The 25,386-nt window shown below is 41.8% G+C and overlaps 2 protein-coding genes across 2 annotated transcripts in view; both read right to left on the minus strand.

The window, feature by feature from the left end:
- LOC136947538 (putative nuclease HARBI1) overlaps nucleotides 1-25,386 on the minus strand; it is a 91,231-nt gene that overhangs the window by 19,875 nt on the left and 45,970 nt on the right. The window lies entirely within an intron of this gene.
- Nucleotides 7,055-21,132, minus strand: dusp10 (dual specificity phosphatase 10). Its single transcript, XM_067242305.1, has 4 exons — nucleotides 20,965-21,132; nucleotides 18,948-19,763; nucleotides 11,220-11,588; nucleotides 7,055-10,808 (listed from the first exon to the last, which is right to left on the minus strand). Exons 2-4 carry the CDS (start codon nucleotides 19,714-19,716, stop codon nucleotides 10,543-10,545), a joined length of 1,404 nt encoding a protein of 467 aa, XP_067098406.1. The 5' UTR covers nucleotides 19,717-19,763; nucleotides 20,965-21,132; the 3' UTR covers nucleotides 7,055-10,542.

Below are 25,386 nucleotides of genomic sequence, written 5' to 3' on the forward strand. Positions count from 1 at the left end.
CAGAACATGTTCGGCACTCCCCTTACTTAAATCAAAAGTCTATCCAACTGCTAACCTTAACTTCATTGCCACAGCCTAAACTTTGTCAATCTGTTCATGAAAATAATAAATTTCAGCCTAAACCGTACAACGGAACGTTAAATCCAATTCAACCAACGCAATCGCTACCAAGACGAACACAGTAGTAGTCTAGTACTGTATTGTAGTAGTACAATTTACCGGGGCAGCTTCTCCACACAGGGATAGCGCACTTTGCGTTGTTACTGTTGTTACTTAATGATCGCTACCAGTGAGCTTTTCATGAAAGCGATTTTCCACGAAATAAATGTCAAGCTTATTTACGTTTTTGGGGGCATATTTTCAGTTAGAAGATGGTACTGTTTGAATCGCGATTCAATCTTCTACTGCCGGTAACGTCGTAGAATAATCTTCAAAGGGGGTTCTTTATTCATGAATGAATGCAATGAGTAGGCTAAATGCATGAAAATATCACGAGAAGGGAAAAACTTAAAAGGACGTTGACGTCATAGAGATTAGGTCAATTTTTACACCGGTCTGCCAAATGTATTCGTTTTGATTCAACGATGAGGATGCCTTTTGCAGGGGAAATGAGAAGATCTATTTCATTCTACACTTCACTCGTATTTTCAGTTGTAAATGAGCAGCAAAAAAAATGCTTTTAAATCTATGTAATCTTTATAAATAATAAGTATGCATTTTTATATAAAATATACAGAAATATCAGTTTAAAAAATGTCATTCAAAAACGGATCCCTGTGCAACCGACGCAAGCAAGCACACCCTACAAGACCCAGCCACTAACCCAGCGGCTGGACTGCACAAAAACTAGCCATTACAGTGGAAAGGACAACAAAATGACCCAACATGACTAGCTGTTCCTAAATCTTGGTAAAAGTCTAGGGGTGATCGGGCATTTGCTGTAGCTGCTCCAAAACTCTGGAACAGCCTGCCCATCCAAATTAGAACTGCCCCCACACTACTCCTTTTTAAATTAAGCTAAAACATTTCAATTTGATCTGGCCTCCAATATTTGATGTCTATGCTCTGTTTTTGTTTCATGTGTGACCTGTGCCTTTCTGTATGTACTTAATGTCATCCCATGTTTATGGACAGCACATTGGTCAATGACAGTTGTTTTTACTAGTGCTCTATAAATAATAAATTGATTGATTGAACATGCTCAACCCAGTAAAATGACTCAGCTTGTTAGTGCTTACAAAAGCAAACTTAGAGACTCTTTAAAATTCTCCCACAACTCCCACAAACGTCTTGGTGAGCAGTCACCTTGATTTACAGGTTAACCTAGGGATGTAACCAGCAATCATCTCAGGGGAAGGTACTTCATACAATACCCCTCCCTTTAAAAAAGAGCAGGGAGCATGGACCACCAAATAATAAAAAAATAACCCTTGTTTTGTGTATCTCATTCTATAATATAGACAGATTGTTTTTCCAAACACTATTATTTAACAATTCACCTGAAAACGCCTACAAATGTCTAATGAAGGAGAATCAAAAGTCTTAAGGAGGAATTGTGTTTTTGAAAGCTAGAGCTATGTTGGAGGGCATAGCATGGCCATCATTTTCTCTTTCTCCCATGAGAAATGGTGTTATTTACAGTAATAAAGCTGTCCCATTACCCTTGGTTACATTCATGATTCCATCCTTGGCCTGTTCATAGAGTTTGTGTTCCACAAGACAAGTAGACCTGTAAGAAGTCTGCTCTCAGGGAAAACCATAACAAGCACATTGCCATCCTACACACACAGAGGGTTACCATGGGACAAGCTAGTCCAGACTCCCTGCATCCCACACTGCCTCTGCTCAGACTGGCTCCTCATTGGTCAGTGGGTCCTTTCCCGGAGCGCCTTCCCTCTGTGTTTACTGATGTCATGGGCACAGGGAGGCTGGAACAGGCCGTGGCTCATCTCAACATTACGACCTGTGTATACCTCAGAAAAAAATGACACTTTTATTTCCTTTGCATTGTCTTAGTGTCCTGCCTGGCCTTTCCCTGTCCCATGCCCTGTCTCACCAGTAGCCCCCCTAATAGAGAGAGAGAGAGAGAGAGAGAGAGAGAGAGAGAGAGAGAGAGAGAGAGAGAGAGAGAGAGAGAGAGAGAGAGAGAGAGAGAGAGAGAGAGAGAGAGAGAGAGAGAGAGAGAGAGAGAGAGAGAGAGAGAGAGAGAGAGAGAGAGAGGAGTTTGGGAAGAGTGTGTATGGAGGTAAGGCGTGTGTGTTTACGCACGTGTGTACATGGGAACAGGTTCGGGGGGTGTCTGGATCCTGACAGCTTTAATGCTGCAGGGCAGCTGTGTCTGATAAACACACATTATTCAAAGGGGGGAGCTGGCATTACAATGGCGACAATCAGGGAAGGAGAGAGCCTAGTGAGAGTTCAGAACACTGTCCCCCTTGTTCTGTTGTAGATATGATCCCTGAGAATGGAAAAGGTCTGGAGCTATTGCAAGTTCAGACAGGGAATAGAGACAACACAAGCTGTTAGAATAACAGACTGTTGGGAAGAGGCAAAAGTAGAATGTCAAAAGAGATGGGGGGACAGCAATAAGAGTGAAGGATGAGTCTACAGGAGTATAGATTAAGTATAAAATATGGATGAAGATTGATGGGTTGATAACAATTAGAAAGCTTAAGGAGATTTTGTCCTTTAGCTGATTTTCAGATTTCCTAATAAAATAAAAAATAAAATACTTACTTGAAATACTAGAAAAAATCCAATGGTCAGAGAGAATAAGACTTGATCTTAACTAAAAACATAAACAACTTATTTCTAACAGTTAAGTCACTTGTTGAGTTCTGTCTTTGGGATAAGTGCAATAAAATGTCTATGAAATATATTTTATGTATGTTTGTATGTTTACAAAACAAGTCCCATCATGACATAAGCTGTGGATTTTAGCAGCAATTTATCAGATACCATGCATACATTTACACATTTACATTTAGTCATTTAGCAGACGCTCTTATCCAGAGCGACTTACAGTAAGTACAGGGACATTCCCCCGAGGCAAGTAGGGTGAAGTGCCTTGCCCAAGGACACAACGTCAGTTGGCATGACCGGGAATCGAACTGGCAACCTTCGGATTACTAGCCCGATTCCCTCAACGCTCAGCCAACAGACTCCCGCATAGGAGATGAGCAACCATCAAGTGAATTCACATTGCTACATGTTTGGTTATTCATAGCTATGGAACATAGGACAATGGCCTACAGATAACTAGTATGAATCACTAGTTTAGAATTCTTTATTTGTATTGGTAATTCTGGGTTGAACAGCTTTCTTCTTTCAGAAAGCCAATTTTTTTTCTCCTTTTCCAAGGTATAGGCGATGCAGAATTTAAAACTATGTTATGAGTTATTCTACTGTCCACCAGAGAGCAGCATTGAACTCCTTCACACTTCGGCATGAATCTCGGCAGGCGATAGCAGTATTCATGCTGGGAGCCACTGTATTGTTATCATGGTGAGCTCTATTTATAAAAGCCCTGATTCTGTTCCAACAATGTTTCCATCCTGAAAAAATGTGTGTGGCATTTATGTAGACCTTACAAAAACAGCTCTGTCCTGCACTTGTTTTACTATAAGACCCCTTGGAAAGAGTGTTCACCGATAGACTACACTAAAATGGAATAACCACAGTTAATCGAGAATAAATCACACATTATTATGATATGAATGATTATGCTGATCTATTGTAGAATGTTTGTAGATGTACTTTTTTTAATTTAGTGTGATTGTTTTACAGGCTCCTAAAAAGATGGGCAGATCACCTGGTCTGCATGCTAAAGATGCATCACCCATCAAATTACATCTAAAAGAAGGCATATCATAGCTAAGTGGTTTTAATTACAGTGGAAAAAATGGTGGTTTGTACCACAACTAAACTTGAACTCTGGAGCAACTTAATATATCACCAGGCTCTAATCTAAGACAGGGATTTGATTTTAATTAATAAATAAAGCTGCTCAAAGTGCAAGACCTGATGGATGACATGTAGCACCCTGGTGACCCAACACAATCTGAAAGATTGGTTTGTTAGCATGTCCCCTATATTCTTTGCATTGTCTAGGCAATTATTTTAGCTGGACAAGCATTTCCCATAAAGCATGTATTTGGCATGCTATAATACCGATATCTCTTTCATATGACAATATGATACATCCAAGTAATTACACATACAGGATTGAAGCACAGTGACCTTCAGGGTCAAAAGCTTTATTCTCAGACACTAAGAACCTGGCATAAGTCATCGCGACCTCTGACTCGCCAGACAGGATTATTTACTTGTGATTTTATCCCATGACATGATTAGATTTGACATGACAAAAAGGCGTAGTCTATTTTAATCAGCTTGACATTTTTCAAACATGATATTTTGGACGGTGTGCTTGGGTTGCATAGGCTGCTTGTTAAACTCTGCAGCTGTTGTTTGTGGATGTGTCCAAGGAAACAGATGTAATTGATATACAGACTCAGTTACACTGCATATAATCCTTCATATCTGACAGATGTCAAGGATACTAATACAGGAGCAATTTGTCAACTTCTCGTACTGTTAACATTGAGAACTGTCAATTAAGCTGAGTTCTGAGAGTGAGCGTGTGTGAGTCACAGAGAGAGAGAGGGAGAGAGAGAGAGAGAGAGAGAGAGAGAGAGAGAGAGAGAGAGAGAGAGAGAGAGAGAGAGAGAGAGAGAGAGATCGTATAAGCAAGTCACTTGTGTGTTTGTAGTCATAAAATAAAAACATATCCATTCATTTCATGTTCAGTTAATTGTTTTAAGATGTTTTGCAAGATTCTGACCCCAAATGTCTAGCTTTGTAACTTTACATTTTTATTTCAGGACAAAATCATGTCACTACAATGTGTTCAATACATATGCATGTTACATGAGAAAACATAGCTTTCTGATATAATTGTTTCCACCACAATTGTCTGCAGTACAGTAAGTGGGTAGGACTGACACATGAGGGTTAGAAGGGGCTTTCCTATGACTGAGATGAGATGGAAATGAGAGGGAGGAGAAGGGTAGAAGAGGGGGAGGGAGGAAAGAGAGAGAGGTGGGATGTTCTAAACTTTGATTGGGGGAGGAGGAGCGAGGTTTGGTCAAACTGAGAGAGTCACAGCTCCATGGAAGATGTCCTCAGACACAGAAAGCCAAAGCAGTGTCCGTTGACCTATCTCATGTCTGTTTTGGGGTGTTTGGCTGACAAATGGACAGGCACCACCTGTTAACAGCAGTTTTAAATAATTATAGAATCCCTTCCCTCTGCATGGCCATGTACTGGTTAGAACCTCTCCTTCAGGGACATATAGGCCCTTTTCTTTCCATCACATCCTTATCTCTTGTCCGTCCTGGGTCCTGTTTACTGAGGGCTTCACCACGTCGACGTGTCCAGCCTTGAGACCTCCCGTAGTCTCCTTGGTGGGTTCTGTGAAATGGGCCATGACCCAGTCTTTGCTTCTCCTTGACATCTCTTTCTTTCTCTCTCTCTCTCTCTCTCTGGCTGGGTGTGATTTCATGGGAGGAGAATTTGTACTGTGGGAGAGGAGGGGATAAATGTTTGTATGTCATTGTGTGTGATGCTAATGTTTGTGGGTTGGGGGTGCGTGTGTGTGTGTGTGTGGGGGCCTGTTTTGTGCCTGTGTGGGATGTGGTGTTAAAAAAAGGATAGCTGCAATAGAGTGGTCAAAAGTCTCTCTTTCTCTCTCCTTTTCAGCAGGATCATTTATACTCATCAACAAAGAGCTGATGACACAGAAACACAGGGCAGAACTCATTTAGGATCAGAATATATTACCGTAGCCTGAAAGGGACGCAGAATGGATAGTCCAGCGTGCATTGGTGCCATTACTGTAACGGGAAGGTCAGTCTCATTGAAATACATGATCCATATACTCTAGTTTAGTTACAGGATCAATGGGCCTCATTCACCAAATATTCTTAAGAACAAATTTGTTCTTAAACCCCACTTCTTCTGGCATTCACCAATGTTTTCTTATTTGGGATTTGTTCTTAGGTAAGAACAGAATTTACGCACACCAAAGAGCACTCTTACAAACAATTGAGAGCTGACATGTTTGCGCAAAATACATTTGTCCGTTCTAATTTAAAATTGAATATTTCTCTTTTATAATTTTGCAACTAATAATTTTCATTATTTTACACATAATGATGTTTGTTTGTTTTAATAAATACACTTACACTTATGCTCATTTAAAAAGTTCCTTGTTTCATCCCACTATGACAGAGGAAACTGTTTTGATGGTACGTCAGTGCTCAACCTGAGAGATCCTCTCTGGTTTGTGTCAGAGATCCCTCTGACTGCTCTGCACACACACACATGCGTGTGTGAGGGAAGGCATGAGCGTATTGTGTGTGTGTGCACAATGTGTGTGTGTTTATCCAGGAGATAGGCCCTCCTCTCAACCCAACTCTGGTAGGCTGCCTTTCCTAATACGTCCATATAGCCGTGCAACAGTGCTAAGATCAGAGCTCAGGGCTATTCTGGTGCCCCTGGCCTGCCCAGTGCTGATAGGAAAGGATTAATGAGCCAGGCAGCTCATCACTCGTAATTAGAAACAACACTAAAAACTATTTTTGGGCCTGTTCCTATGGAGAAAACTTGACCCTTTAACCAACCCCCTCCCCCCAATCACCATCTACCCCACAACTCACACCTACCTCACACCCCTAACCTCGCTAGCAATGAGGAGGTAGGTGCTTGCAGAGTTGAAATAAATATAGGCCCATAAGTCCTGCAGCTATGTGACACAAGGTTCAATGGACGGGCAACAAATAATTCTCAACTCTGTTTCTGCTGCTGCCGTGATGTGTGGATTCAGACTTGGGGAGAGGGAAGAACTGGGAGCATGACCACCCATCCAGGGCTAAGTAGGATGACACTTGTTGTTATCATAGAAGTCAAGATTTAGGAATACTGGGAATGCTTTTGGTCAACGGATACATCCATAAACCGAGCGATGATAACAAAAAAGGCACATGACTCGAGCTAAAATGTAAGCCTCTGTTTATTTAAAACCTCACAAGGTAGGGTAAGGGATTACAAAATTACAGTGCTCAAACCGTTTCAAGGAAGGTAGAGGAGAAAACGCTAGATCTGTTGGGGAAACTTTCAGCGGGTCATGCAAAAAGGTGTGGGAGAAGGCCTCCATAATAATAGCACCCTTTGTGAAAAAATAAATCCAGCTGTCAATACTGTAGGTCAGTGCAAAAATAGTAATGAATGTGCATAGAAAGAAAGTAGTGACTATATAGTATATACTTGACTGTTGACTACAGACACAAATGCACTGTAAATCCATTGTGTAACAAAATCCACTCTGTCCAGACTCTGAGCACAAAGCAGAAACTTTTAAACAAGTCTTAGCTGTGAAACAGTCCACATCCAATATGACAGGTTTAAACTGTTCTAATACAGAAGTGTGTTTCCAAATAAAAGCCATGCCTCACACCCTTCCTGGAGCTGTCATTCAAACCAGGCATTGCCTGAAACAAAGCCTTAAAACATGACCTCTACACTGTAGGACAAACATACACACAGCACCGAGAACCACAGGGCTCTCATAAACCTGGAAGACAAAAGACATGCCTTGTTTTCCATCCAGAGAATATTAGCACAGTACAACTATTACATTTAACAATTAAATTAAATACACTAGGCAATTAAAAAAGAAATGCCTGGGCCACTCAGTGCATACAGTAAAATAGGAGCCAGCTAAATGTGGGGCAGGGTCTTCCTTTTTTACATTGCCTCAGGTGAAAAGTACCTTTTTTTTGTTGCAGATGGTCATTATGTACATAAATTCACAAGCTGTGGTCAATGTTTTAGACCTTTGTAAAAAAATAAAGGATGAAAGTTTCACTCCCTACTCTACTATAGACCTTTATCATATCCAAACATATTGTTGAGCACCAATATTACGTCTGAATACATGACGGTAGCAACCAGACATTTCAGTTATCTTGTGTGTATTGATTCAATGCTGTATATTGTCTTAGCTGTGCGACCACTTCAAAAGAGCATGTTTATTTTTTCTCTCACAGTCGACTGTCAAATGTCATTCTTCCTTATAGAGGAGGATTTATTGTAATAATTGGGTTTTTAGGTTCAAAAGCAATATAGTATAAAGTCTTTATAAATGTGGTATACTATATAATGCAAAGTAAGAGTAAGTAAGAGTACAAGCCCAAAGGACACTACGACACAAATATTATAATTGCACGTGCAAAGCATTTTTTTAAATAAAAAAAGCAGTCTGTCTTTCCCATACTGAGTCAGACCAATGAAGTTCTATATCCCTTGCCTTCTGTTAAAGATCTCTCCATGTGAATTTTGGTCTCAGTCGAGTCAGGATGATTATGGGGCAAATCATAACATCAACACAGTCTTTTAATTACAGTGTGTGTGGCTGCCTGTTGCCTGGTTTTATCCAGCGTATTTTATTCAAGAGCACATTTTGTTGAGATTCACAGACTCAGTAAAGGGTCACACAGCACATACACAGGCAGCCATCTTCTGTCAGTGCATTCTGTGTGGATTACACTTACACCAACACCCCCGCTTTCCCTTCAGATGTCATTACCAAAACACACTTACAATAACATGATCCTCAAGGGAAAGCTAAACAGGTGTTTTTGGATTTGAAATTCACATATAGTGTCACTCCAGTATAGTTATGAACAAATACTCCCTCACAGCCTGTGTGAGGAGAAGCTGTGTGCAAAGTGGCATTTTGTTTTTGGAAACTACTAAGAGACTGACTGCTGAAGAGGAGGAGTAGGTTATACTCCACAGCCTGGTTGGCTGCTGTCTGCACGCAAACGGCCAAATCAGACGCAAGCCCTCAGGTCAAACATGTATTAAGGCATCAATTGAGGCACTAGGGCCGCATGTGACAGCAGCACTCGCAAACACAAGGCAGAGCAGACTATGTCCCTTCAGCATAGCTGAAGGGATGGGGAGTTTGAAGAGATTAGGTGAGGAATTTACCACTTTTTACCCTGACTTCGGAAAATTTATCTCATTTGAATCCAGCAGTTGGACTCAACTTATTTCAGAGCCCTATGTTATCTTGGAACAGCTGAAAAGACTACTGCACCAAGAAAACGTTACCTACAAGGGTTAGACACTACAATAGAGTAGGGCAATGAGTGAGATATCTCAACCAGACAAGGGGACACTACAGTAGCAGGCAGTGATAATCTTAATGCTACTGTACAACAGCAGAAATGTGCCAAACACGATAGAAGCCCGCTCTTCTATCTGTTCCCAGTACTCATGCAGTACCAGGTTTTTATGGCTGTTAAATCTTATTATTTCCATGTATTGCTAAAGTAATAATGCAGATGGTGGATGTGGGGGTGGAAAACCAAGTTAGACAAGAAAGGTCAAGGCAAAATGGGGCTGTGAGATGGTTTTCATGTATTCTTTAAACAGGACAAACAAAATGAAACCAACGTACAAAGACAACAACCGACACAACATAAAGCAGTGACACAAAATTTAAAAAACACAACTTCCCATTCTAATACACAGCCTTGCAGCACTTTACAGCATAACTGTATGCATCAAAAACATAGGTCCCTACCTTGATGGTGCAATAAACAAAATGTTTTAATACAATATAGCATGATAGCATGTCAAGCATCACATATTTGAATGTGGAATACATCAACTGTTTATCTCTTTAGGAAAAGCTTTAAGAAAAAAAAATGTTTTAGAAGATCAATCCACATGAATGTTACAGCAGATTTTGTTCCAAAAGGGCACATTTTGCACTAGCAAAAAGAGACGTAAATCTACAACAATTAACAACAACAAAAAATTGCTTCAGCAGAGAGCTGGAAACATTTTTTTTTTCTTCATCAACAATATATACACATAAGATCAGGCTCTCAAGTTGCATTCCACTGCGAAATTATTGCACAGTAAGCCACTACAGGCTTGTCATGGTCACCCCTATTAACCCCGTATAAAAATAGAACAAGAACATTAACACACCAAACAAGTCTTCATCTTTTCTGACAGGCACTGCCATGGCTGGCTCGGCCGGAGCCTGCAAACATAAACATGTGCGTTGGGAGCTTGCGGTTAGAACTGGAAGAGTTCCTTTCACTGGTAACTTCTATAAGCCCACAGAGCAGCTTGCCTTTTTTCTCTGAAAGCAGTTCATCTGTTTTCCTTCATGTTTTGCTCCTCACCGTTCATGCATGGACAGCTTCCCACTGACCGCTCCTCTGTCAAACACGTCTGCTCTTCTGGGACAGCAGCCAGTTGGGAGCAGCAGGGATTCTGCTGTTTCTCATCGTCAGTGACCCGGAGCTCCAGCCCTCCGGAGACAGTCCCAGATGAGCAGGAGGGGATTCTCAAATAAAGTGCCTCTCTCTCACTCCAAACTGGACTAGTACCAAGTAGCCAGTAGCTCTTACACTGTATGTTGCGTGCATGTTTAAGTGTGTGTGTGGGCAGGATGGTTGCCTAGACAATGGTCTCCACCCCCATCAGCTTGGGAGTGAGGATGCGAGGCGTTACGCCGTTGTTGAGGTCCTCCTCGAACTCCAGCAGCTGACCCATGAAGTTGAGGTTGGGCGAGATGATAGGCCTCCGGGTCTTGACAAACTTGTACGCATCAGTCATGGTCATCCAGGTGTGCTTCATCAGGAAGGCGATGACGATGGTGGCCGAGCGCGACACGCCCGCCTGGCAGTGGATCAGCAGGCCCTGACCTGCACGCTGTGCTTCCTCTGCAAACACACAAGAGGAGGTATATACGTAGGGCTCCACACACCCGGGGAACAACAAAGGTACCTTAGACGCACCATATAAACACTAAACACATCCAACAAACAAATTAAATGTGAAGTCTACAGCAGTTTTCAAGTGTGTTTCTACAGTTCACTTTAAAACACAGTATGCCTGAGAAGTCCATAGTTACACCCCAAAAAGCAGCCAACATACTGTACATAGCCTTGGATCAATAAAAAGGTAGTTTGAATAGGCCTCAACCTCACTCAAGCCCCTGCTAACTCAATGTATATTCAAATTTATATTTTAAATGACTGACATGACAAACCTTGTCACATACCGTGTGGAGGAAACCCAAATCCCTCACTTATTTGCAAGTGACAGTAGCACTGTGGAGGCTCGGTACATACCGATGAATTCAAACGCCTCCTCAAAGTATTGGCGCAGGTTCTGCTTGTTGCTGTCAGTGGCGGGCAGCCTTTTGTAGCTGAACAGGCCTGTGTCGTAGTGGTAGAGGGGCAGGTGGGTGGTTACATTGAGGATGAAGCTGATGTTCAAGCGCTGCAGCTGGTGGAGGTCCTGAGCATCCTGTTCGTTCCCTAGGTACAGGAACGGCAGGATGGGGGTCAGCTGGGTGTTCTCGATGTCTGGGGTGGAGGGCAGGGAGTGAGGTAGCGCCCCCGAGAGGCCGGAGGCCCCGGCGGCGTCCAGGCCCTCGCGCAGGTGCAGCGAGTGGTCACACAGGTGCTCGTGGTTATGCCTGAAGAAACTAAGGCCTCCTGGGTAGGTAAAGAGGATCAGAAACAGGAAACGGTCAAACAAATATTGATGTTTGGAACTGAAATGTTTTTGTTTGTTGTGGGGGTTTGTCAGGGACACATCAGTGCAGCAGACAAGGATAATTATCAAATGAAAGACAATTTCTATGATCTGCTGTGCGGTTAAAATTGCCTTCCTCTAATAATCACTTCTTTTTTTTCTTTTTTATCTCAGCCAGTTCTATCTTTAGGAGAGCATAACTGGATTTTGCATACCAGTTTTGATAGGCTGACAAAATAACAGACCACTGCATTACACAAAAAGGCTTTCAAATAAGATAAGTCCAACAATAATCAAGCACCCCAGGATCCAAGGATCCAAGCTACTACAGTTGGTTATTTGAATTTCCAATTTGAATTGGATGAAATCCACATCAGATTGGATTTGGGTGAGAGAGCCACATTTTCACTTTGCATATTGTATGTATGTCTGGAGAACTTCCCCCTTCATCAGTCTGAGGGAGAGAGATGAGGGAGAGCTCCAGGGTCGTCACAGACAGGCAAAAATAAAGATGATAATGTGTCACTGGACAAATAAACCAACTGTTTACATCAGGCTTATGTTTTCAGTTACTTTCAGTTCTTCAAATGGGGGACATTTGCACCTGTCGCTATGAAATCATTGGGTGGGGAGGTGAGGGGTGGGGAGGTGGGGTGGTGAGGTGTGTATTGGGGAGGTGTGGAAAGGGATGGGGAGGTGAGGGTTGTAGAGGTGGGTTGTGTGTTGGGGAGGTGAGGTGAGGGGGCACACAGTGGCCCAGGGTATCAGTTCATGTATTGTACACAAAAGTTCAAATCCTGTCTAGGTCACTGTTTGGGATCTACTGATGAATTGTCAAGCAGTTCATCAGTAGTTCAAAACAGCCACACTGATAGGCCAGTGAACAAACAAATTAGCAGTTAGGTGGAGGGTTTTATCTGTAAAAGCTTGTTTTGTTCATCAACAACCAAGCGGGCCCTTTGGGGATTAACAACAATCAAGCGGGCCCTTTGGGGATTAACTTTTCCAGAGTTAAATTAATAATGTGGTATTTTTCACCACCACCTTAATATAACAATCAAGGCTTCTCTCTTATCAGGATAGAATTCCCTAACAATGTGATAACATTGTTCCTTTTCTGGCTTAATTAACACGTCAACAAATGTGTGTATTAAAGCAATTCTATCATTATTTGCAATTATCTCATTGAAGAAAGCACAGAATGTCTTTCTCCCTTTCAGAATGCCATCAGAATTTTCATCAGAAATTGGTGCACACTAAACATAAATAATAGAGTGTTTTGATAAGACCTGTGGCTGATACATAAATCAAAACTAAACTTTGGGTTACAAAATTTAAGACAAGCTTGGACTAGCGATTGCTACCGTTCTCAGATCCAGTATGTCACGCAGCAACATTATGGTTCTGAGTCATTTTCAGCATGATCTACTGGAGCAATTCCAAGAATAAAACTGATGACATGGTCATCTATGGAGAGAGATGTCTCAAAATTATTTGTAAATGCAAGTACCATGATCCACAAATGTTCCACGATTTACAAATGTGTTTTGCGATCCACAAAATTCTTAATCATGATTTGTACGTTTTCATTTACATAAATGTGCTATGATTTGTACACATAGATGACTATACGTAAATATATCGTTTGCAATACTTAACATTTCGTGTGTGCATTTCTCATGGTCTGTCCCCCCCCACCCAAATTACAAACGATATATTTACGAATAGACATCTATGTGTACAAATCATAGCACATTTATGTAAATGCCAACTTACAAATCACGATTAAGAATTTTGTTTTTGTGGATCGCAAAACACATTTGTAAATCGTGGAACATTTGTGGATCATGGTCAGGGACCGAATCGGCAATATAAGTTCTATTCCCATGACACATGCCCCGTGTCCTGGAGACACATGGAGACCACAGTGACAGATGAGGTGGGAAGGAAAGAAGGAGAGGGAGAGAGAGTGGGAGAGAGAAAGAGAAAGTTGGTGGAGAGGGAGAGAAAGAGAGAAGGAGAGGGAGAGAGAGATTGAGGGAGAGGGAGAGAGAGAGAGATATAGCTAATGAGAGAAAGTGAGTGAGTGGCAGACCAAAATTGACAGAGGATACACATACATAGATAGAAAGCGAGAGAGACAGAGAGATGAAAGGGAATACAGAAAGCGTACGTAAAGACCTGCAGGAGAGACTGGAACATGTAACCTGTTAAAGGATATATGTTACATGTGAAGGAACATGTGAACATGTTACATGATGTATGTTACATGTGAAGGAACATGTTGACCAGTTAAAGGATGTATCAGGGCTGGACTTGCCATCCGAATCCCCGATATAATTTATAGGCTTTTTTTGGTCGGGCCAGCCCATAAAGAACTGACAGCGGCCCATTGGTTAATTTTCTTTATTGTCACTGGCCTGACCCAATCAAATCCAGGAACCCCCTTCCCCTGATTCATAATATCGCCTTCCGCAGGCCCTAAGACACGAGCTGTTGGCTAATGCGTATGCTGGTTTAGCATCGTTACATTTACATTTACATTTACATTTACATTTAGTCATTTAGCAGACGCTCTTATCCAGAGCGACTTACAGTAAGTACAGGGACATTCCCCCGAGGCAAGTAGGGTGAAGTGCCTTGCCCAAGGACACAACGTCAGTTGGCATGACCGGGAATCGAACTGGCAACCTTCGGATTACTAGCCCGACTCCCTCACCGCTCAGCCAACTTACCCCCTTGTTAATGTTTAGCATCGCTAAAAAGGAGAAATTACCACCAAAGCGCAAGGGAGGCGCAGAAAAGTTATGCGATAAAAACCTACTGGCGAATGCCACAAAATGTGCAAAAATGTCGAACATGTTTGGGGGGCTTTAGCTGCTTCAACTTCAGCATTACCTGTAGAGGAAGGAGGAGAGGTGGCTGGCTCAGAGAGGAAGAAACATACTGACAGGGTCAGGCAGGGTTGCCAGGTCTGTGTGACAAAGCCAGCCCGATGGCCAATCAAAACCAGCCCAAAAACCAGCCCAATATCAGAACTCAAAATATGCCCCTGCCAAACCATATACACTGCTTTTAAAGTCCAACAGCATTGCTATCATTGCCAAATGTATTGTAATATCTACAAAGTAACACCAAATGTTTAGTATGCCAGCATTAAAAGCAGTTTTCAGGAGGTTTTCTCCAGAGACTGAGAGCATTAGGCACGTGTGCACACGCACAGTGCGTGTGTGTATGTGGGCTTGTCCCATGTCAATGTGTGTACGTGCTGATCTGGAGTCAGTTTGGTAGGATTTGGGTATACATAAATTATTTTATTTAAAATATGGATTTTTATTTAAAGATATTCATGTAATTTACATGCAAAATAGGTCTGCCCGAACCAGCGGACAAAAAATTCAACCCGCGGCAACACTTCAAAAGTAGCCCAATTCCGCGGGAAAACCGCGGACCTGGCAACACTGGGGTCAGGGAAGAAGCCAAGGAGGAGGAGAGTGACCATGACAGGGCCATGGGAGCGAGAGAGTAAAAGATGGAAGAATGAGTAGTTGACGACGTGGTAAGGAGTAGGCAAATTAACAGGTACTCTCAGCAAGGAAGGGGGGATGTGTGTGTGTGTGTGTGTGTGTGTGTGTGTGTTTTATGTGCGCCCAATATGAATCTTACAATAGTTAAAATTAACAGTAAACTGTTTTTAAAAGTTGCTAAGCCAATATTAAGCAGAATAGTAATAATAACAATAAAATATCAAATTTAGTCATTTACATTTAGCAGACGCTCTTATCCAGAGCGACTTACAGTAAGTACAGGGACATTCCCCCCCGAGGCAAGTAGGGTGAAGTGCCTTGCCCAAGGAAACAACGTCAATTTTGCAAGACCGGGAATTGAACAAGCAACCTTCTGATTACTAGCCCAATTCCCTAACCACTCAGCCGCCTGACTCCCACTCCCAAATATCAATAATAATAATTTTTTGTCCCAGTCCAGCCCTGATCATGGTACTTGAATTTACGAATAATTTTGAGACATATCTCTCTCCATAGTCATCCTCCTGCCATGATATAAATAAATACATGCCTAATCTTTCTATATGTTTTTGTAATATGTAATATTTTGTTGAATACATTCTGAAAAGCGACAAATAATTTTAACATTAACGTAATCTTCGCACTCCAATCTTGAGGGGGGCCACAATAATTAAATAAAAAGCGCCACTAAGCACACAGCCAAGATAACAAAGGAGTGGCTTTGGGACAACTCTGTAAATGTCCTTGAGTGGCCTTGCCACAGCCCAGACTTGAACTCGATTGAACATCTTTAGAGAGATCGGAAAATGGCTGTGCACCGACGCTCCCCATCCAACCTGATGGAGCTTGAGAGGTCCTGCAAAGAGGAATGGGAGAAACTGTCCAAAAATAGGTGTGCCAAGCTTGTAGCATCATACTCAAAAAGACTTGAGGCTGTAATTGCTGCCAAAGGTGCCACTTTCTCATTATGGGGTATTGTGTGTAGAATTTTTGGGAAAAAATATGAATATAATCCATTTTGGAATAACTTAAGCGCTGAGAATACTTTCCAGATGCACTGATAAGGCTCCCACATCACCATTAGCCTACCTCTTGCACTAAGGAAAATAAGAGAACCCTGTTTCATTCTACACTTTCATGCTTTGCATTTTGAAGGGTAAGTAAGAAGCAAGAAATGTATGTTGTATGCTTTTGAATCTATGCAATCTTCGAAAGTAACTATGCATCCTTTTTTTCAAATATACAGACATATCAGTTGAAAATCTTTTAACGTTTTCATATTTAAAAAAATATTGTCATTCTCCAAATGTTTGGATGTTTGATATTAGTTTAAACAGTTGGTTAGGAGGGATACAGTAAAAAACTAAGAAAACTGCCCGAGCTGCAACGGGCGCAAGCACACCTCACAATTTCCCAAGAAATGGTACTCTCTCTAGTTATTATATACTATTACACAGGGAGTACGGGAGTCAGATGGCTGAGCGGTGAGGGAGTCGGGCTAGTAATCTGAAGGTTGCCAGTTCGATTCCCGGTCATGCCAACTGACATTGTGTCCTTGGGCAAGTCACTTCACCCTACTTGCCTCGGGGGAATGTCCCCGTACTTACTGTAAGTCGCTCTGGATAAGAGCGTCTGCTAAATGATCTAAATGTATACAGATACCATTGTAGATATATCATTATTGAGTATGTAACACTCAGTTGTTATTTGTGTATTGCATATGTTATTTACATGTAACATTAAACATGTTTGAGTCATTCCACAAAAAGACGACAATTTGTGTCCTAACAGATTTTTAAAAGCTTTTTAGGTAACATTAAATTAACTTACAAATTGTTTGTATGTGATTCTATTCATGTTTTTTTTTATAGTATCTAGCATGTCCCATTATGAATATAACGTATAAAAATCCAATAATGTTAATAAAATCTGAACTTTGTTATAAAGTGCACACTGTCTTTTCACTGTTCAAAGTTTAATTTTTATAAATGATTGTAACATGTAAAAAAACTATTTGTCAGTGTTCCTCAGTTTGCTATCCTCTACTCTGGTTAAACTCTCCAATAAAATAGTTGTACTGTTTCTTAAGTAGTAAGATGCTAATGAAATGACATTGTTGGCCTAGTATGAAGACCATGGTACACACACTGCCTTTTTACACAATGTATTCTAATGTTTTACATTGTTAAACACAAGGGGAAGATCCCATGTCATCCCTGTCACCCTAAATCAACCCTGTTCCTGTCAACCCTGCTATTGTCAACCATGTAATCGCCAAGCCTGTTACTTTTCCACAGGGACAGTGGAGTAACCGGGTTGGCATGAATACATTTTGCACTACACAGTCAACCCTGTTACTGTTACCTAATGTCAGCCCTGATATTTGTAAATATGTATTTAATATTTAAGTTATTCCTATATTTTACCAATAATAGCACATGTAATTGCTTTTATGTGTATGTAAAGTAGAGAGCAATCATCAAACCTGAAAATGTATAACAATCTGTAATAAATGTGTTTGCTTTGACGCAACATAAAACAAATTATATTTATCTTATAAACTCAAATTAACAAGAGACAGTTTATGCTAAACATAATACCGATGTTTCAGAACCAATAATCAAAATTATGTCTGCCGATAAATTACACATGTTGGTAACCCATATGTCGATGGGTCTTAACTTCACATGCTTTCCTCCATCTACACAGTGCCAGTGAGACCAGCAGTGTTACAGACAGTCAAACATACAAGCGAGATACAGGCTTGAGGAAATTAAGAATGGATTCCAGCAGGAGCTGAATACTTCCATTTCAGGGGAATTAAATCAGGAGAGAAAAAGACTGTCTGGCATAAACCGCTCCGTGTTATCCTCTACATTCAGAGACAGAGGGTGTTCAGATAAGTCTCTTCCATCAAAGCACTAGAGGGAGAGGAGAGAGAAGGAGAGGAGTGGAGAGGAGAGAGGTGTGGGAGGATAGAGGATAGTATCAAGGTGCTGTGATCTCCCTGCAAGAGAGGCAGACTAGAGGTAGACAAAAGTCCCTGTCCCAGCCCCAAACTCAGTCGACAGCCCCAGCTTCACAGAGACACACACACACAGACACACACACACACAGTCGATAAAAACTTGGCACAGACCCAGGAGCTGCTGCCTCAACAGGACTACATATTTACCAACAGCTGCTTCCCCATCTCTGCTAAACATGTGTGTGTGCGGGTGTGTGTGTGAATCGTGCATGCGTGTTTTTGTGTGCTCAAGTGCGCTCATTTGTGTCTTGCTAGACTGAAAAATAGTAAACTTTGTACTGATTGGATTGTCCAAAACACTGTGGGGAGTGGATATTCTCTTGGGAAGGATCAGCTTTTGTTGTATTACTGATATCTATACATATAATCATATACAGTAGCAAGGTGTCACACAATGATTTATTGTGTAATGACCATGAGTTGACAATATAAGTTTACTACACAGAGCAAAACAAGTCTCTAAAGCTACCCTAAATCAACCATGTGGATTTATCTCAGAAGAAACAAATGGGAGAGCTTAAACAAATTACTTTGCAACAACTCTGCAAACCCGTCAACACACAACGGAAACGGGTTAAATAATCCTTGAAAAGTATCGGGACTGACAGTAAACAAATCTCTCTATCCTTCCCTAAGGCCCAAAACAGAAGTCTCAGAAATGTAGCTCCTTATATACCCCCATGGCTTCATACAACACCCTCTGTCCTTAACCCACCAAGCAGTCCTGGTGTTTCTACCATCAAGTTCCACTGAAAATGTCCTACCTTTGAGAACGATGGGATCCTTGCCCTCCCTCTTTAGTGACTCCAGAACCACGTGAAGGGGCTGGGAGGGGGTCACCCTGGAAGGGTCCATGGTGTTGTCATCGTAAACCACGATCTCTTTGGAGAAAATGCCCTTGTAAGAGTCCTTGCCCTGGCGGCAGGAGATAAGGTCCAGCACAGTGATTTTGCCCTGCTGCAGCCTTCGCCGGCTGATCTTGTCCGAGCAGTTGATGTGAACGGCCCCCTGAATGTGGCTCTTGTTGTACTCCATGAAGGGCCTGCAGTCGATGATGACCGGCAAGGGCCCCACGGGGTGGCCCATGGGGCAGCGGGCCATGCGCCTGGCCAGCTCATTGGGGTGGATGACCCGGACAGGGGAGGCCTTGGGCTGGCCCGGGCTGTGGCTAGTCAGAGCCTCATGGTTGCTGACCATAGGGATGGAGGCCCCAGCGTAGCTGAGGTTGGGGCTGCTGGCACTCACCTGGCTCAGGCTGTGGCTCTTGCTGTGGGCGTCCTTCTCATAGGTGCTCACCGAGCAGCAGCTGCCACTGCTGCATCCACACGACAAGGAGCGCGTGGAGCCGTTGGATGAGGGCATATACGTGAGGTTGGTCGTCTGGATCTTCACCACAGTGGAATTTATGACCGTTTTGCCGCTGGAGGTAACGGAGTCCAAATAGCTGGTGTCCAGGCGCAGTCGGAGTTCCTGAGGTCGGATCGGCCTTGGCAGCGCCACCACAATTCTGTCGTCGAGAGGAGATGGAGGCATGGGGAGGCTGAGAGCTGACGTCTACTGAGAACTCAACAAGCCTGCGTCTACAGGAGGAGAAGAAAGATCCAGAAGAAGATTCCGTCAGGGCTAAGGGTGCACAGAGAGTAGCAGTTCCAGAATATATCCACTGAAGATGACACTGGACCATTTATTTGCTGTCATACAAAGTAACAGTCAATCTTAGTTGTTCCTACACAATATCAAGTCGTTTGGAGATTTATTGAAGACTAAATGATTGGCCTGGATGATATTGCTCCTGAATGAAAGCTTTCTTATCTGTTTAAACTTCCTGCAAAATAGTAAACCCTTAATAGCAAGCAAATATCAGCAACATACTGAAGACAGCAATTGGAATAGTTTGGTAACACATAAACAGTAAGTGTCTTGAGGATATTCTGCACATATGTAAAGTACCATTTGAACAGTCAAAAGGACTTACCATAAATGTAAAATCTACACCATCTATGAAAGCATCTGCGGGTCATGTGGGAAATGTATTTTCCAGCATAGTAATGCTGTTTGCGTATTTGGCAAACAGTAGGATTTACGCTATTGTTGAACAAAGGTTATAGCCTAGTGTCGGTGTGACAAAATACTGCATCAAGGCAGCTTACGCCGCAGTTTGGTCTCTCCCTTCACATCACATCTGGAACAGTCATGGGTTGAGAGAAGCTGATTTCCCTCAAACGTTTTAATAAGCCATGTCCTCAAGACAAACACTCAAAATCGCGGAGCCTGCCCATAGTGCATTATTCCCAACAATTTTAGATACTGGCTACAGTAAGGACAGGGGAAATCCTTCAAGATCAATTCATTCAAGAAACCGGCATGACGACGTGCTAGGAATGTGATATGGGTAGCCTATTCGATGCACATTGACTGAATCGTATTAATAGCATTATTCGCTTTGAACGCAGCAATTATTTAACTAAACATTATTATAAAAATGTGATAGGATGCCTATAACACTGTCATTGCTGTAACCAAATACAAACTTCACGTATTTAAACCAACAATTATTCAGAAAAGAACACACCGATTGACTGCATGCAATCTGCTACATTATATTTCTGTATTTCAGTATTTGTAACCATATTTGCGGTAGCCCATGCTACATCACGTGAATTTAGATAACGATGCCTTTTAATGTTGCATTCGTCAGTAGAGCTATAACCGTAGCATTTTCTAAAGTTGAAGGCTAGACAATATTGACCCACACCTTTAAGATCACTAAAGTTTACTCACATTTTTTGAAGTAATATCTTGTGCGCTCCAATTTAATGTAGACGTATATTATTTGCGCTCACAGAAAAGGTTGACTCCATTCAGCCTGTCCCAGTGCCGTGGGTACGCAACATTTTTACTTTTACCCTGGTCCTCTGTAATAATATACACGGGGGTCAGCCAACCTACCGAAGTCGCACTCTAAGATTGACACGGGTATAAGCCAATAAACGACTTCATTAATATTAAATTAACACGTTTTATATCGTGAGAGCCAACCCAACAGTGGGCGGAGGGTGTTCGCCGGCTGTTAAATCAGCTTTCCGATGCTAGGACTGTCGAATGAACAATGCTCATAGTCCCATGTCCTACGAGGCAGGGGTGATGTCATTGGCAACCAATCAAATGGCTCTCTGGCGAACAGGGGAAGAGCAAAGTCGACGTTGGAGACACACTACTGATAGATTCAGTGTGATTGATAGGATGCACGGGTATGGACACAGTGCTCCCACTGAGGTTTAACATAGTCTCAAACACGCTCTCACCCACATTCTCTCACTCACACACAAACGTACACTCTTACCTATTTTGATCTTAAGAATAAACAGCTCTGCATTTACAATCTAGGAGACTATGTGAAAATGCTCAGTATTTACATCAAACATTCACAGTTAGAACTTCGCAAAGTTCACTGCTCATGCCAGTGGGGATCAGACAAGAGGCACAACCCCAGTCAATACAACAGACACGACTCCTGAACTGTGTAAAAATGTGAGGTAACATTATTAAAGGTAAGTAGTGATCTTTGGAAGCATCCCCTCACAGAAAGTGCCAACTTGGCTGACAGCATGGCCCCCACATGTCATGACACATGTCATGGTGTAAGTGTCTCACCAACACCAAAGCCAGAGTAACATCTGAGCTGGCTATAAATATCCATTGGCAGCCGTGAACAATGCAGGGCATTCAAAATTGCTTCTATTCTTAGCAACTGTGCAGAGAGCCATTTTCACCATAATATTCCAGACAGACTATGGTTTGGGAGTAAAAAAAACAAACTAATACTGATAAAAGTTGTGGGTGGGCCATGATAAAAGGGGTGGTAGCATGATCAAATTTACATAACATTCAAATAAGTACTCAATCGTTGATTGAATATAGCAGCAGCTCTTGGCAATAATGTGAACAGAGCTCGTAGATTTGTTGCTCATCGAAGTTAGGTTTATGCTCAAAGCATGGCTAGTTTGGCATCCTTGTTTGTGTACACTTACTTGGCGAATAAACCTGATTCTGATTGCTGAGCTCAGTACTTTAAACCCACTGTGATCATGAAATGATCAATACAACAGTACAACTATACATCTGAAAGTCTCAATATAGTAGCTTTCTCTTCACCAAAAACAATGTCTAGATGGATGATATCTATCACTTATGTAAACTTAACTGGTTTAGCCTGGTAGCACTCTGGAAGGAAAGTATTGGTTCAGTGTTGTCAAAGAACTAGTAATGCCTGTGGATGGAGTTGCCAGTGTTGGACTAAGACAAAGAATAATGAAGTATGTTACTGTAATAGTATAGTTTTTTTTCTTGTTCATCTCAAGAATGATGCGGTCACAACAAAGTTGACTGATCATTTAGGTACTTGGGACTAGAATGCCAAATTCATTCTTATTAAGACAAACTGAAATTCAAATATGGAGATGTGGTTTTTTCTTACTCTGTGTGGAAAATGTGACAGTTCACAGTGTGATATTTGTCAGCCTTAAAGCAACAGGAAGACCCAAACCACTTCCTGTGTTCACTCACAAGTAGGCGGAGAAACAACATAGGCAGTTACATTAAGACCAGTACAAGGTGAATTTATAAACTTATGTAACCCTAGAAACAGGTTGTACTCACAGAGAACACATACATCAGTTAAAAGTAAACCCAGTAGGCCATGTTCGAGTTAGATGATAATTGTATGTACAGTTTTGGCCAAAAGAACTGGCAGTGACCCTTTTTGTTTCAGTTGTCATGGTGTTGATTTACATTGTTTTTCTCTATTATTGTGCAGAGTGATCAGATGCATTTTAAATAAAAGCTTCATTGGCCCCCCAAAAATGACTGTATCACAAAAAAAAAATCACAGTTTTTGGGCCCTAGCATAAAATGACCAGCTAACGTCATTTCACTGAGTCCTTTCATCAGCACATAGGAAAGTATGAACAAGTTCTAGTCAGGTAAAATCACTTTATTATTCTGATTGGATTATAAGAGCAGATGGATTGCTATAAAAGGGGGGACTCTTTACATTTTTTGGGTCCATATGGCCATTAATCACAAGTTTAAACCATTTTCCTCAGCAATGCTGTATATTTATGAGATGATAAGATGATGCTGCTGCTTTCTCAGAGAAAATGGCACAGATGGGCATACTGCTCTCAACAGCTTGGAAAGCAACATGTCCAGTGACTGGAAGGAGAGGAGGTGCCAGAGATTCAACAGTCTGTCGACCTGTGCCCCCATAACTATGTAGCATAACTATGTATTCATCAAATTTGAGTCTGTGTTACTTTGCCTACACTGGATTATTTTACAGACTAGGATGAAATAGATCAAGAGACAATGGGATGAGTTACATTACATTTACATTTTAGTCATTTAGCAGACGCTCTTATCCAGAGCGACATACATTACAGGGACACAGTACAGGGACCGCTCAGCCACCTGACTCCCAGTACGGAATCCCTTGCTGAAACCCATTTTATTTCAACATGAAATATCACTACTTTAATGGCTAAATTGATTTGGTTATGTTATTATGATTTTTTTTTACAATACTTTACAGAGAATAGTTTTTTTAGAGGAAAGTCTGTTGTTTACATTGACTGTAAGCAGAGACCGGTGTCTGACAGATTCTTGACTAAAGTCCTGGTTTACATCCAGCCTTAGCAGCCTTATCCCTGTATTCATAACAAGCCCAGTTCCCCCGAGTTGGGCCGTTGTGCTCAGTATTATTCATTCAACCAGGCAATTCCTTTAGCCCTAAGAGGGGGATCACAGTCTATCACTAATCACAGTCACTTAGCAACTGCCAAATATTATTTTGTTAATTATAAAAAGAAACACTGTGCCACTCCCAAACTCACTTGTTCTCATAAACACAAATCTCCTGATATAATGAATGATACACTGGATGTGTGTGTGCATTATTGTTTCAACTCATGTTGAAATATCTAACAACAATCTCAATAGTACAAAAACGTATCATTCTCCTCGTTTATGGTCACCCTTTCCCAGAACGGGAGCATATCTTGCACATGGGTGAACAATGACTAGTTATGATATTCTGCTTTGAAAACTCATTACTGATGGAACCCCACTGTAAAAAAAAAGAAAGTTGAGTTGTACTCTCTGTGGCCGAAACTAATCATGCAAAAACAGCAACTGTTTCCAGGACAGACGTTCACCGGCTGCAAGGCTGACACAGCCAGACTCTCCAGGGAGAACTGCAGGACCTCTGGTGTTAGGGCCTGCACCTCTTCCTTTCCAGCCCCCCACCTCACCTCACCTCACCCCCAACACACACACACACAACCACAACAGTCCACTGCCCGGGTCCTGGAAGGGTTTAACACTGGGCAGGTTTTTGAGGTACTGGACCCTCCGTCATGGGACGCAGTTCATTTGATGCATACTCTGTGGAGAGCATTCTCCATGCTGCTCGAATTGATCTGGACTTATGAGATAGATCCCTAAGGTCATGGACAACAATCACACACATTACACCAGGACTATATTAGGAAGGTAGGCAATGCACAGGGGATTACCTCCTGAGTCTCAGCACACAAAAATAAAAATAAATGTTGTCAAATACAATATCTTGTATATATACAAGTCTGAAGTGTCTCCGGTTCCCATGCTCGCGTCCAGAAAGGCCACGGTGTAAACAGTCTGGAGCAACTGGACCTGGCTAGACGTCAGAGCAGTGCACGTGAAGAAGATGTATCCACACAGTCTCCTGACCTGTGCCCCTTTTCCTCAGTTGAGATGTGGGGGTCTGTCCCTGAACACACACACACACATCCTCCTTTTGGTTGAGTAAGTATTTGAGCAGGCATCTGTACAATATTTCATACTGTAACAGATAATTGTTTATTCTTTAACAATTTCAACTGTATGATAGCGATGTAGAAACAATCATACTTGTTTAGTATTATCTACACTTTGGCAACAGTACAACAGTACAACAGTCAATTGGTATATTACACTGCTACAATGGGAAGGGTTGCTATACAAAATAACCAACTATCAAAAAGGCCAGCAAAGAATCAGATAACACATCAAGAGCTGATCACATGACAAAACACATTTCTATTCTTGTTGTTACTGTTCCACTTCTCTGAGCATGATGTGACCTAACTGTGCTTGGCTACTGATGAGGTGGCTACTGGCTACTGA

Source organism: Osmerus mordax, chromosome 8, assembly GCF_038355195.1.
Source record: "Osmerus mordax isolate fOsmMor3 chromosome 8, fOsmMor3.pri, whole genome shotgun sequence".
Taxonomy (NCBI): Eukaryota; Metazoa; Chordata; class Actinopteri; order Osmeriformes; family Osmeridae; genus Osmerus; species Osmerus mordax.